Here is a 14,773-nt window from a genome sequence, read left to right as displayed (position 1 = left end):
AAAAAAGAGGTGGGAAGAGGGAGGTTTCTTAACATAACTTTATTCAAAATTAAAGACAACGATGTGTGAGAGTATTAGACGCCTCACGTTTCTTGCAAATAGTGAATGGTTTTTAGAAAAGAGAAAATGGATCCAATTCCTAGCAGTTCTGTCATCTCCTGAACTTCCTATAAAACAGGTAGCCTATTTGATGCCACTCCTGCCTCTTTGTTGATTTTTAAGTATCTTCCCCCCCAAACAAAATATATTATTCACTATTTGAATAAGGATAATTTAGATTTCTGATAAAAGTGTTTTAATAGCTTTTATTAACTATTAACTATTATAAACTATTTTGATAGGTTCTTGAACTTTGGAGGTACCGTAGAACTATCTTTTAATTTGGAGAACTTTTTATTGTAAGCTCTGGTTCTTAGTTTATCAATGTTTCTCAAATAGTGGGGGGGGGACCTTGGGGGGGGCGCAGAGCGATGCCAAGGGGACCGTGCTTTTTTTTGCCTCAGGGAGTAGGGTTTTTTTTGCACCAAATAATAGCACACAGCACAGAGTAGGAGACACAATGCAAAGTGCATATAACAAACCCTTAAGATGGAAAAATATTTAAGAGGGATGAAAAGAAAGGAGGAGAGAGATGGAGATAATGAGACAAATGTAAGTCTCCTGAAAGCTAAGATGAGGAAATATGATGAAGCGTATGTAGCGCTTGGCTTCACTGTGACTATGGTGGATAACAAGGAAAGACCGGTATGTTTACTGTGTCTAAAAATGTTGGCAGTAGACAGCATGAAGCCAAATAAATTAAGGCGTCACATATTACACCCCGATTATGCTGATAAGCCGCTTGAATTTTTTCAGCGAAAATGTGCTGAATATTGCAAACAATCATCCTAGTGGAGAGTTGGGGGTGCGCGCAAAATGTTTACTTCTTCCTGGGGGGGCGTAACAGAAAATAATTGAGAAACACTGGTTTAGATCAAGGATGTCAAACTCAAGGCCCGGGGCCCAGATCCAGTATTTGGGGTGCTTAGATCTGGCTAACGGGGGTACGCTGGAAACAGCGAAGGACCAGCCTGCGTTTCCTCTGTCAGCAAAAATGGAAGTTGGGGGGGCCGTGAGTGCTCAGGCCACCACAAGCCCCCCCGACACGAGTGACATTGAGCTAGCCACACCCTCCTACCCCCCTCCCCCAGGTTCCCCACGAGCTCAAACACAATCCTGATGCATCCCTCTGTGAAATTAGCAATAGCATTTAGTCTTATTTAACTCTTCATGGTGTTTTTACAGCCGTCTCTAAGCGGTTTACAGAATCAGTATATTTCCCCCCAACAATCTGGGTCCTCATTTTACCCACCTCGGAAGGATGGAAGACTGAATCAACATTGAGCCAGTGCTGAGATTTGAACAGCTGAACTGTAGCTAGTAGTTAGTTGAAGTAGCCTCCAGTGCTGTACTCTAATTTGTGCGCCACCCTTTCAGAAATTGAGTTTGACACCCCTGGTTTAGATGATAGTTTTATTTAGCAGTAGGGGCTGATTTTGTTTTCACATTTAATATATTACACTGTTGTAAATCATTTGGAGTCTTTGCAGTATGGTTAATATTCAAAAGTGTATACAGTGATACCTCGTCTTACGAACTTAATTGGTTCTGGGACGAGGTTTGTAAGGTGAAAAGTTTGTAAGACGAAACAATGTTTCCCATAGGAATCAATGGAAAAGCGATTAATGCGTGGAAGCCTAAAACTCACCCCTTTTGCCAGCCGAAGCGCCCGTTTTTGCGCTGCTGGATTCCCCTTTTCCATGGGAAACCCCACCTCCAGACTTCTGTGTTTTTATGATGCTTCAGGGGAATCCCAGCAGGGAATCCCAGCAGGAGAAAAACGGGTGCTTTGCTGGCAATGGAAGTCCGGAGGTGGGGTTTCCAGCGAGGGGAGCCTCAGCGAAATTGCAGCATTGCAAAAACACGGAAGTCCTTGAAACCCCACCTCCGGACTTCCATGTTTTTGTGATGCTGCAATTTCGCTGAGGCTCCCCTCGCTGGGAAACCCCATCTCCGGACTTCCGCTGCCAGCGAAGTGCCCATTTTTGCGCTGATGGGATTTCCCTGCAGCATCACAAAAACAGGGAAGTGTTTCCCATGGAGGGGAGCCTCAGGGGAATCCCAGCAGCACAAAAATGGGTGCTTCGCTGGCAACAGAAATCCGTAGGCAAGGCATCCCAGTGGTGGCGGCTTCAGTTTGTAAGGTGAAAATAGTTTGGAAGAAGAGGCAAAAAAATCTTAACCCCGGGTTTGTATCTCAAAACGTTTGTATGACGGGTTTGTAAGACAAGGTATCACTGTACTAGTAAATATCTTTTTATAGGATCTTTTTAATTGCTGCGTGCTGCTTGAAAAATATATACAGTGGTACCTCTACTTATGAACTTAATTTGTTCCGTGACCAGGTTCTTAAGTAGAAAAGTTTGTAAGAAGAAGCAATTTTTCTCATAGGGATCAAAGTAAAAGCAAATAATGTGTGCAATTGGGGAAACCACAGGAATAGTGGAAGCTCTGTTTCTTCCCAGGAGATTCCTAGAGCTGCCCCACAGAGGCTTCTCCCTGCCTTTTCCGGCCCTGTTTCCTCCCAGGAGATTCCTAGAGAGGCCACACAGAAGCTTCTCCCTGCCTGTTCAGGTTTGGAAGTGCAAAATGGTTCTTGAGAAGAGGAAGAAAAATCTTGAACATCTGGTTCTTATCTAGAAAAGCTCATAAATAGAGGTAGAGGTTCTTAGGTAGAGGTGACCACTGTATTCCGTTTTCATGACTTAGAAATAAAAAATGAAGACCCCCCCTCCCTCAAAAGCAATACATTATGTATCCAGAATGTGCCAGTATAGTCAGTGGGATATGAGCAAGGGAATGTTGATTCACTAGATAAATCAGAAAGGATAACTTGCAAAGAATAATGTCAATGTAATTGGAACAAAATTGGCTTTGGTTGTGCTCTTAGCAAGCTGCCGAGAAAAAGTGGATGTGTCACTGACGAATGGATGTGAATTGAATACTCAACCGAAAAGAAGTGCATTTAGGTGGTTTGGTCATTTGGAGACAACTAAAATGAAGGTCAGATTTTACAAAGCAAATCTCTGAAGGAAAAAGTCAATGGATTGAGAAGAAGGGAAGAGCAAGAATATTGCAATTGGTGCAGTTCGTGAAATTTTTCAAAAGAGAAGGCAATAAATTGAAAGGTTAAAAGGCACTCTGTGAATCGGCGCACGAATGTGGGAAAGCCAAAATCGTTTGCAATCAGGTGAAGGTTCCACTAACTGGTCACTACCAGTATGCCCTCTGGGATCGTCGCGGGCACATGCGCATCTAGTGGGTGCACATGCGCCCATTGGCATGAAATTTGGTTTCTGCGCATGCGCAGTAAGTGCAATTTTGCGCGAGGATGCCCTCATGTGTGAGATTTCTCCAATTTTTGGCATTTTTTGCTTCTGCGCATGCGTGGAACCAAAGGAATTGTTGATAGTCGGCAAAATCTTACACACAAGAGTGTCCTTGCATGAGATTCCACTTGCTGCGCATGTGCAGAAGCCAAATCTTGTATGTGCACACATCGGGGGCGTGGAGATACGTGTGCATCTCAATTTCCACTATCAAAACCCCAATCCCAGCAATGCTGGCTGCAACCCATTACTGTTTGTAATGCTAGAAAGCTACCAAAAAGGATAGTGAACAGTGACAATGTAAATTACCTTGTTTTTTCTCTTCTTACTTTACATGTCTTAATTGTACAGTGGTACCTCATCTTACGAACGCCTCTTCTAACGAACTTTTCAAGATACGAACCCGGTGTTTAAGATTTTTTTGCCTCTTCTTCCGAACTATTTTCACCTTACGAACCCAAGCCGCTGCTGCTGGGATGAAGGGGTTTCTTCCCCCCCCCTTTTTGAAGAAAGAAAAGGGAGGGGCGGCTTGGTGGGGGAAAGACTTTGCATTAACAGAAGTAGGAGAACAGCGTGCTTGCAGGCACTGAAAGGGTGTCTTTTGAAAGAAAAGGGAGGGGCGGCTTGGAGGGGGAAAGATTTTGCAGAGAACAGCTGCTTGCAGAGGCACTGAAAGTGTGTCTTTTGAAGAAAGAAAAGGGAGGGGTGCCCCCCTTGCCTTTCTTCCTTCCCACTCACCCTTTAGCCTAGCCTTGCTTCTTCCACCCGCCCCCTTTAGCTGCTCCTCCCTGCCCTCTGTTCGCCTCCCTTCTAAAGTTTGGGATTTTCTTGAAGGATTTGCACGCATTATTTGCTTTTACATTGATTCCTATGGGAAACATTGTTTCGTCTTACAAACTTTTCACCTTACGAACCTCCTCCTGGAACCAATTAAGTTCGTATCATGAGGTACCACTGTATATGTTTCTGAAACTCATCTTTATCTAGTCAAAAGGACAGCCAATGTAGAGTATAAATAGAAACAGTTTAAAACAGAGGTCCCCAACCTTTTTTGCACCAGGGACCGGCTTTAAGCTAGATCAGTTTTCCACGGCCCGGTGGGGGGGGGGGGGCTTTGGTCAAATGGGGGTGGAGTTATGGAGGGGTGGAGCTTAGTGACGCAGCCCTCCACACTTCTCCACAGGGCGGGGAGAATCAGAAGGCTCCTTTGGCGGCTGGAGGCTGCCTGGCTTTGTGATTTTGGCTGGGGGGGGGTTAGGAAGGTCCTACTTCTCCCCCCCCAGCCAAAAATTCAAAGCCTATCTGCTGGATACGGGCGATGAGTGGGACAGAGCAGCCCGGAAGCCTCTTGCAGCAGCTGCCACAGCCACCGGCTTCGGCGCCGCTCGTCCCGCTCATCGCCCGTATCCAGCAGATAGGCTTTGAGTTTTTGGCTGGGGGGGGAGAAGTAGGACCTTCCTAACTCCCCCCCCAGCCAAAATCACAAAGCCAGGCAGCCCCCAGCCGCCAAAGGAGCCTCCTGATTCTCCCCGCCCTGCCCGACGCCCCACCCTGTCCTGCATAATGTCCTCTGCCGGGAGGGCAGCGGCGCCGCGGACCGGCTGGAAAACCCCAACGGCCCGGTCCCGGTCCGCGGACCGGCGGTTGGGGACCTCTGGTTTAAAAGATCCACATCCACATTTAAAATTATACACAGTGTGCTTGCTACTTCTCCCTCAAGGTGGATATAACATTCAGGAATGGGTTAAATCCGTCTGCTCTCTGATTGGATTGAGTCTGTCAAAAGCTGTTCTGGTCCTACCCTTGTATGCTTGACAGTTTTTTCACACAGTCAAACTCAGTGAGGATGGTTGTGACCAATCTTTCCTCCGGTCAAATTAATCTATTCTTGGTTTCTATTCCACCTTGGTAGCCCTGAGTTGAATTAGTATAGTGGTGTGGATTTTTGCTTCTGACAGAGTGAATTCCTCCTCTGACAACAAACTGTAAGTTTCTTACTTATTCAGGCTTAAGGCCATGTTCAGTCTGCCTCAGGCAGGAAAGCAATGACATGGAGAGTATGCAACAGTGGTGAAATCTACTTACCTTCCTTACTGGTTCGGAAGCACGTAATTTGCTTTGTGCATATTATTATTATTATTTATTAGATTTGTATGCCGCCCCTCTCTGAAGACTCGGGGCGGCTAACAACAATATAAAAAGACAATGTAAACAACTCTAATATTAAAAACAGTCTAAAAATCCCCAATTTAAAGAACCACTCATACATACAAACATACCATGTATATATGCATAGGGTTAAAAAAAAAGAAAATGGAGGCATCCGGACAGGTGGGCGGAGCCTCGTGGTTCCGCCACTACCAGTTCTCCAAACACTGGCGGCTGATGCTACCGGTATACCCAAAATGTACTGAACTGGTGGCATTTCACCCAGGTATACACAACAATAAATTGTTAATTTAGAATTCTGTTGAGTGCATACTAATGCAAATAAAAGGAAAGAGAAGGGATGCGGTAGAGCAGTGGTTCTCAACCTTTCTCATGCCGTGACCCCTTAATACAGTTCCTCATGTTGTGGTGACCCCCAACCATAATTCTAGCACCAATTCTCCCAACAGAGCTTTAAGCTGATTGGCAGGAAGGTCAGAGGGACACCTCCACTGTAAACGCCTGATTGGTTGGATTGTAAAAATATGTTCCAAGGCGCCAGAATAGAAGCTTTAGTTCCTAACACCATGGGAAATTTGTCTGTTCCCATGGTTTTAGGTGACCCCTGTGAAAAGGTCATTTGACCCCCAAAGGCGTCTCAAGCCCCCAGGTTGAGAACCACTAGGTAGAGGAATATTACACATAAGCGATTTTTATGTGATGTTGATATGGGTCAAATATCAGAAAAGATAGAGAATGAAGTAAAATATTGAGGGATGGGAGGAGCTGCAATTTTGAGGACAAAGATCAGGAAGACTAAGGGACTAAAGTGAGGAAGAATGGGAATAGTGGCATTTGTGATTGAATGAAAAAGAAGCAGAATATAAAATAAGAAACACACACGCACACACACACACCCCAGCATCTAGCATTATCATTTGTCCCTTCTTTTAGGATTAAAACCGCTAGGAAGGAATCAGTGATACTTCTTCTAGAACAGGGGTGTCAAAATCAATTTCATTGGGGGTCACATCAAGGTTGTGTTTGACCAGGTGGGTGTGACCATGGTGGGCATGGCTTGACATGTCAGTTGGTACCTGTGGCGGCCCCGAATGGGCTTGGGGAGAATTCTTCTGCAGCCCTCTGCCAGCAAAATGGAGCACGGAAGGGCTATATGCGACCATCCTCAGCTTTATTTCTGGCAGAGGCACTGCAGGCTGGTCCTTTACTATTTCCATGGCAGCCCCGTGGGTCCAGATCTAAGCACCCACGGGCCAGAATCAGCAGGCGACTCTTAAGTTTGAAACTCCTGTCCTAGAGCTTCAGCTTCAAATACATTACCCAGAAGTAAAACCAATGATGGGACTTGCTTAACTAAGTCTCAGAAGAGAACAGGAAGGGGTATGAATCTTGAGTTAACGCGACTTGAATGCACTACAAACTTTTTTAAGGGGGGATAGAATAAAATTGAAAGACTAAGACCAAAAGTTACCACATACCATATTTTTTGGAGTATAAGATGTACCTTTTTCCCCTCTAAAAGGGACTGAAAATTGTAGGGTTTTTTCCGAAGCTTTTTTCCCAGCCCTAATAAGGTATTAACAACATTCCCAGCTTGCAGGTTTGTTTTCTTTGCTACTCCCTCCAAAAAAGGTTTTTTTCAGTCCTAATGAGGTGCTAATGATCTTCTTCTCAGCTTGCAGGATTTTTTCATTGCTACTCCCAAGAAGTTTTTTTTTCTAGCCCTAAGTCTTTGCAGGCTGATTTTCATTGCTACTCCCTCCGAACATGGTTTTTTCCCCCAGCCCTAACCAGAGGATGAAATAATGTGCTGAAACTGACTAGACTAAGGATGCTAGCCAGATGAATACCTAGTAGGCAGATTTCCTCCCCTCCAAAAAATAACCTAAGGTGCATCTTATACTCTGGTGCGTCTTATACTCCAAAAATACGGTATCTGGATCTTGGCAGGATGCATTGCGACTGAATAGTTGAATTGTAAAATTACTCTTTTCTGCTCTTTCAGGATAGAATTTATTTATTAAATAAATGTATTAATTAAATTTGTAATGAAAACCTTACCCTTCCAGTCTGATTTTGACACAGGTTCGATTGTGACTTAAGCTTTTAGGATACAGTGGTACCTCATCTTACGAACGCCTCTTCTAACGAACTTTTCAAGATACGAACCCGGTGTTTAAGATTTTTTTGCCTCTTCTTCCGAACTATTTTCACTGTACGAACCCAAGCAGCTGCTGGTGGGATGAAGGGGTTTCTTTTTTCCCCATTTTTTGAAGAAAGAAAAGGGAGGGGCTGCTTGGAGTAGGAAACATTTTGCAGAGAACAACATGCTTGCAAAGGAACTGAAAGGGTATCTTTTTAAGAAAGAAAAGGGAGGAGGGAGGGGCAGCTTGGGGGAGGAAAATTTTTGCAGAGAACAACGTGCTTGCAAAGGAACTGAAAAGGTATCTTTTTAAGAAAGAAAAGGGAGGGGCGCCCCCCTTGCCCTCCTTCCTTCCCACTCACCCTTTAGCCTAGACTTGCTTCTTCCACCCGCCCCCTTTAGCTGCTCCTCCCTGCCCTCCGTTCGCCTCCCTTCTAAAGTTTGGGATTTTCCTGAAGGATTTGCACGCATTATTTGCTTTTACATTGATTCCTATGGGAAACATTGTTTCATCTTACGAACTTTTCACCTTACGAACCTCCTCCTGGAACCAATTAACTTCGTATGATGAGGTACCACTGTACTTGTGTTTGACCTGAGATAGTCAAACAGAGATAATAGACTATTAAAAATATGTGTGCCGAGTACCTCTGTAACAGTGTTTTTGCTTCCATCTTTTTAAGCTTAAAAGTGTAAAAGAGTAAGAATTTTTCTTTACTTTCTTTCTTTTTAAATCTCTTAGATTTTTGCCATTTGCTGAGCCCACCCTGTTTCACTGAGGAGGATAAATACAGTCTGGAAGCCCTCCGTACAATTCATAAACAGATGGATGATAACAAAGATGGCGGTATTGAAGTAGAAGAAAGTGATGAGGTTGGTATGAACATATGTTAGTTTTGTCTCACATATTCCCATTTAAATGTACAGCTGTGCTGTTTCACCTAACCCTGGCAGACAAATTAGAAGGAGAAAAAAATACATCAAAACTTTCACTTGGCATTTTGGAGCATTTGCATTTCCCAAGAATGCAGACGACAGATTTAAGATAAATCTTGGAATTAATTTTGATATTAGTGCCCAGCTATTCCTGCGAAAAGTGCAGCTTTGCCTACCGAAAGACAGACTGAGTGAAATTGGAATCCAGATTGTCAGGCCCTGGCTTCGTTTTTCTGTACATGCCCAGGGGAAAAGCAAGGCTGTGGCACATGGATCTTTTATGTTGTTCCACATCATTTACTGTTCTTAGCAGATCTGTCTCTCGGTAGTCGGGGACGGCTGTTATCAATCATACTAATTACATTCAGGGCTGGCAAATGTTTTTTCATGCTTTGCGTCTTATATGTGTTTTCTGGCTACAAGAATGGTGGAAGGTCTTAAGCATAAAACGTATCAGGAAAGACTTAATGAACTCAATCTGTATAGTCTGGAGGACAGAAGGAAAAGGGGGGACATGATCGAAACATTTAAATATGTTAAAGGGTTAAATAAGGTTCAAAAGGGAAGTGTTTTTAATAGGAAAGTGAACACAAGAACAAGGGGACACAATCTGAAGTTAGTTGGGGGAAAGATCAAAAGCAATGTGAGAAAATATTATTTCACTGAAACAGTAGTAGATCCTTGGAACGAACTTCCAGCAGACGTGGTTGGTAAATCCACAGTAACTGAATTTAAACATGCCTGGGATAAACATATATCCACTGTAAGATAAAATACAGGAAATAGTATAAGGGCAGACTAGATGGACCATGAGGTCTTTTTCTGCCGTCAGTCTTCTATGTTTCTATGTTTTCCTTTTGTTTCTGACACTAGTCTGAACAAGTGGCTTAATATGAAAGCTATTTTTTCTTCAATCCTGGTTAAATTAATACAGATGGGAGAAGTTTAAAAAACCAACAGGGCAGAAAAATGAATAGTCTCACTCATCTTTAATGGGGTCTTATTGCCACAAATGTTTAGTACCCTGGTTCAAATAACAACCCCAACTTTTTTTTCCCTCCCTCTGTCTTCCTCGTCTATCATCACCATAGAAAAATTAATAATTAGTAAAAAGTAGACGGTACTAAGATGGGAACAGATGGGAACAGACATGTGAGAACACATGGGTTTTGATTTATGCTCATCTTTTGCAGAAATAGGACTTTTACAAGACCATCTTCGGAGAGGGGCGGCATACAAATCTAATAAATTATTATTATTATTATTATTATTATTATTATTATTATTATTATTATTATTATCATCTCCTGCCATATACCTCCCAGAGACCTATTCTCCAGGTCCCGTCAGCTAAATGCACTTCTATTTCTACTAGTTTTTTTCTCATCATTCCTATTCTCCTTTTCTTCCCACTTAGGACTGTATGACTGTAACTTGTTGCTTGTGTCCTAAGATTTTTTATTAGTATTGATTGTTTCTTCATTGCTTATTTGACCCCCATGACAATCATTAAGTGTTGTACCACATGATTCTTGACAAATCTTGTTGTGATTCAGCCTGAGGCTCCTCAGGGACCGGCTGCGTCTCTGCTGGATCCATGCCCGGAGGAGGAGGACAGTGAACAGGAGGGGGAGGAACAGGCAGACGGGGGAGAGGAAAGTCAGGAAGAGGATGAAGGGGAGCAGCCTGAGAGCCCCAGGGGGGGGGCTCTCCCCAGCCAGTAGCCTGGACTCATTGGATGAGGAAGCACAGGCTATAATTGACATGAGACAGCGATGTGCAGCTCAGAGATGGGACCAATTAGAAAGGTATTGGCATCACTGTATTGGCAACAGCTGGGTTTGGGTGTGATTCTCCTCAGCAGGGTTTAAAAGGCAGGCCAGCCCTTGGAGTCATGTGGAGCGTTATCAACTGGAAGTTCTGTGACCCTGCTTTGCTTCTCGGCGTCTCTGTTTCTTGGCTTGTGGCCTAGAAGTCTGGAAGACTTGGGGGAGGCGTATGTTTGTTATCTCCAGCGTTGTTTTTGCCAGCAAGAATCCTGTTGTACTTCATGGCCTTCGTGAAACCTCTTTGAAGTTCCAGCATGTTCCTGTCTGTAAGAACAGTTTCTGTTACCTGCGTTTTCCTTGAATTCTATAAACTGCCTTTGCTTTTTACCAGTGTGTCTGGCTTCTCTTTTTGGGTTGGTGTTGGCTTCTGGAGGGACCCAGACAGAAGAAATCTATATTTTCTTTTATGTACACTGAGAGCATATGCACCAAGACAAATTCCTTGTGTGTCCAATCACACTTGGCCGATAAAGAATTCCTATTCTATTCTATTCTATTCTATTCCATTCCATTCTAAACAATGCAGGTCGAGGGCATTGTTTAGAATGGGGAGGGCCTTTTCTGTGGCTGCCCCAACCTTATGGAACCAGCTGCCCCTGATGTCCATACTGTTCCCACCCTACTGTCCTTCCAAAAGGCCGTGAAGACCTGGCTTTGATAGCAGGCCTGGGGGCCTTGAATGTAACATCTTATCACAGCCAAATTGTAACTGTGTGCGTGTGTGATTAGATAGTTCATTGGGTTTATTATGGTTTTACTGTTTTTTTTATTAACTAATATTTGACTTTTGTTATATTGTATGCATTATTTACTGTTGTAAGCCGCCTTGAGTCCCATTGGCGGCATAGAAGTCAAATTAATTAAATTAAATTAAATTTAGCGATTCCTTTTCAGATACACTTACAGAATATGTTCCACCAAGTTGGGTGAAATTATCCTGATGTAAAGCTGTGCCTAGCTTTCCTAGGTTATAATAATCAGCATTTTGAATAGGACCCTACAGTATGGCCACTGTATTCACTAATAGCTGTAGCATCCGCACATTGCAAAAGTCCAGACTTGTGGGGGCAAAGCTACTTGGTGTTCCCACCACAGAAGATCCTGTTAAATTTGCCACAACTGACAGACTGTCGCTCTGTGGTTTACCGAAAGGAAAGTGTTTTCATTGGTTGCTTCTGTTTTTTGAAATACTTTTACTGCTTAAATGTGTGAAGTACCTGTTGTGACATCTTTTAGAATCTTCCCATTGTGTGGACTTTTGTAGGTAAATATTATTGATGGATATGTTTTCATTGCCTTTTTTTCCTTCCTGTTTTTAATTATACATTTTATATATCTATCAATATCTATTGATATCTATATCTGTCTGTCTGTCTGACTGTCTGTCTGTCTACATCTATATATCTCTACATCTATACCTATACATCTATATCAGAGATGGGATTCACTTACCTTACCTACTTGTCTGCACATGTGCAGTGCTTGTGCATTATGTCAGAGCTGGAGGGCAGAGCCACCCGCAGTCGCCGCTACTATTTCGTGCAATCTTGAGAAACCAGCAGAATCCCACCACTAAATATCAATATCTATCATCTAGCCTAGCCTAGCCTAGCCTTATCTTATCTTATCCTACCCTACCCTATCCTATCTTATCCTTTCCTATCCTATTCTACTATCTTCCTTCCTTCCTTCCTTCCTTCCTTCCTTCCTTCTCACAAACTCACTCAATGTATTTTAATAGCATTTATTTTTGTTTGTAAACTTGAGATGTAGCTCCATAGGAATCATACTATAGAAGAATCAATGGATCAATTTTCCTCCCCTTCTTAAGATGGGAAAATAACTACTCTATCCTGATGGAACCTTTAGTAGAGCATTCACTCCGACCATGGAGGTTACCACTGTGATTTCGATGATTTGTTAAATTCACATGCTGCCTAATTCCCAGCAACTCTGGTTCATTGTAGATTGCAAGCAATGCAAATATATTGCTGGGCCCGTGATCACCTCATCCCCCCCCCCTTTCCTTCATCACCTGCGCTTGAAATATTCTGTTAAGAATTATACAAGAAAAGAAGAGTATATTGTTCGTCTTTTCAGTGTGGGAAGTACAGTTTTATGTAAGGGAGGAAATTCAATCCGAAGAAATTAACCCCTTTTTCAAAAGCTGCTTCCTGTTCAGTTAATGCACACCTGAAACACTTACGGTAATAAGGAGCTTTATTTAACCTTGTGTTCAGTGTTGATCCAGGGAGTGGCTGGAAAAACTCTAGTTACTTTGCAGTAGGCTTAGCCTACTATTTTTTTTCAGAGTATAAGATGCACCGGAGTATAAGATACACCTTACTTTGGGGGGAGGAAAATGGGGGGGGGGGATCTACTTTCCAGGTATTCATCTGGCTAGTATCTGGAGGACAGAAGGAAAAGGGGGGACATGATCAAAACATTTAAATATGTTAAAGGTTCAGGAGAGAAGTGTTTTTAATAGGAAAGTGAACACAAGAACAAGGGGACACAATCTGAAGTTAGTTGGGGGAATGATCAAAGGCAACATGAGAAAATATTATTTTACTGAAAGAGTAGTAGATCCTTGGAACAAACTTCCAGCAGACGTGGTTGGTAAATCCACAGTAACTGAATCTAAACATGCCTGGGATAAACATATATCCATTGTAAGATAAAATACAGGAAATAGTATAAGGGCAGACTAGATGGACCATGAGGTCTTTTTCTGTCGTCAGTCTTCTATGTTTCTATGTTTCTATGTATCCTTAGTCCGTTCAGCTTCAGCACATTATTTTAGCCCCTGGTTAGGGCTGAAGAAGCCTTTTTCAGAGGGAGTAGGAATGAACACAAGCCTGCAAAGACTTAGGGCTGGTAAAAAAAGTCTTTGGAGGGAGCAGGAATAAAAATAAATGCTGCAAGCCAGGAAGATCGTTAGCATCGTGTTAGGGCTGAAAAAGTCCTTTTCAGAGGGAGTAGAAATGAAAACACGCCTGCAAAGACTTAGGGCTGGTAAAAACCTTCTTCGGAGAGAGTAGGAAGCCGGGAAGATTGTTAGCACCTAGTTGCTCCAATGTGCATGTGTGTGCTGGCCAGCTAATTTTTGGCTTGCATAGAGGCTCTGGGAGGACGTTTTTGGCTTCCAGAGAGCCTCTGGGAGGGATGGGGTAGGGCCTTTTTAACCTCCCCTGGCTCCAGGGAAGCTTTTGGAGCCTGGGGAGAGTAAAACACGAACCTACTGGGCCCACCAGAAGTTGGGAAAAGGCCATTTCCATCCTCCAGAGGGCCTCTGTTTTCACCATCCCCAGGTATTGAATTATGGGTATGGGTATTCACAGACACACTTTCTGCACCCGAGGGAAAAAAGGTTTGCCATCACTGGAATAGAGAATAACTGTTTAAGCGGGGAGTTGGAAGGGACCTTGAAGGTCTTCTAGTCCAACCCCCTGCTTAAATAGGAGACCCTATACCAGGGGTTGACAACCTTAAGCATTCAAATAGCCACTCGGACCTGTTTCGCACAGGAAAAAAGACCACAAGGAGCCACAAAAGCTGGGTGGGCGTGCCCAACTCGATGTCACTCCCACCCAGTCCCAATCCCCTATCCACGCCTATCCAGCCACAAAATCATTCTCTCTCTCTCTCCCCCCCCTCTACCTATCTCCCTTTCTTTCCCCCCTCTTTCTGCATCTCTGTGTCTCTGTCTCTCTCCCTATCTTCTCTCTCCCCTCTCTGTATCTCCATCGGTATCTCTATTTGTATCTCTCTTCCTCTCTCACCCCTCTTTATGTATCCCTCTGTATGTCTCTCTGTGTGTCCCTCACTCCCTCTTTGTGTATGACTTTGTGTGTGTGTCTATGTCTCCCCACTCTGTATGTGTGTGTGTGCTTGACTCCCTCTTCTTTGTGGCAACCCTTGAGATATCGGAACATTGTCACCCCAATCCTTCTTTTCATTAAACTAGACATACCCAGTTCCTGCAACCATTCTTCATATGTTTTAGCCTTTAGCCCCCATCCCAATCCTCTTCGTTGTTCTTCTCTGCACTCCCAGAGTTTCAATATCTTTTTTTTATATATTGTGGCAACCAAAACTAGATACAGTATTCCAAGTGTGGCCTTACCAAGGCATTATAAAACGGTATTAGCAGTTCACGTGATCTTGATTCTATCCTCCTAATTCAGTGGGATGGAAAATCGGCAGGAAATTCAGAAATTAGAAATTACATTTTTAAGATGAGATGTGACCGCTGCAGCAACCAACCA

General features: G+C 43.3%; 1 protein-coding gene across 1 annotated transcript in view; it reads left to right on the top strand.

Annotated features, from left to right (window-relative positions):
- Nucleotides 1-14,773, top strand: part of STIM2 (stromal interaction molecule 2) — a 114,066-nt gene that overhangs the window by 57,141 nt on the left and 42,152 nt on the right. Inside the window, 1 exon segment of the mRNA XM_070756738.1 lies at nucleotides 8,483-8,613. Coding sequence (XP_070612839.1) covers nucleotides 8,483-8,613 — 131 coding nt within the window.

This window comes from Erythrolamprus reginae, chromosome 7, assembly GCF_031021105.1.
Source record: "Erythrolamprus reginae isolate rEryReg1 chromosome 7, rEryReg1.hap1, whole genome shotgun sequence".
Classification (NCBI taxonomy): Eukaryota; Metazoa; Chordata; class Lepidosauria; order Squamata; family Dipsadidae; genus Erythrolamprus; species Erythrolamprus reginae.
Note: the sequence above shows the minus strand (reverse complement) of the source record. Positions and strands in the feature narration are given on the sequence as shown.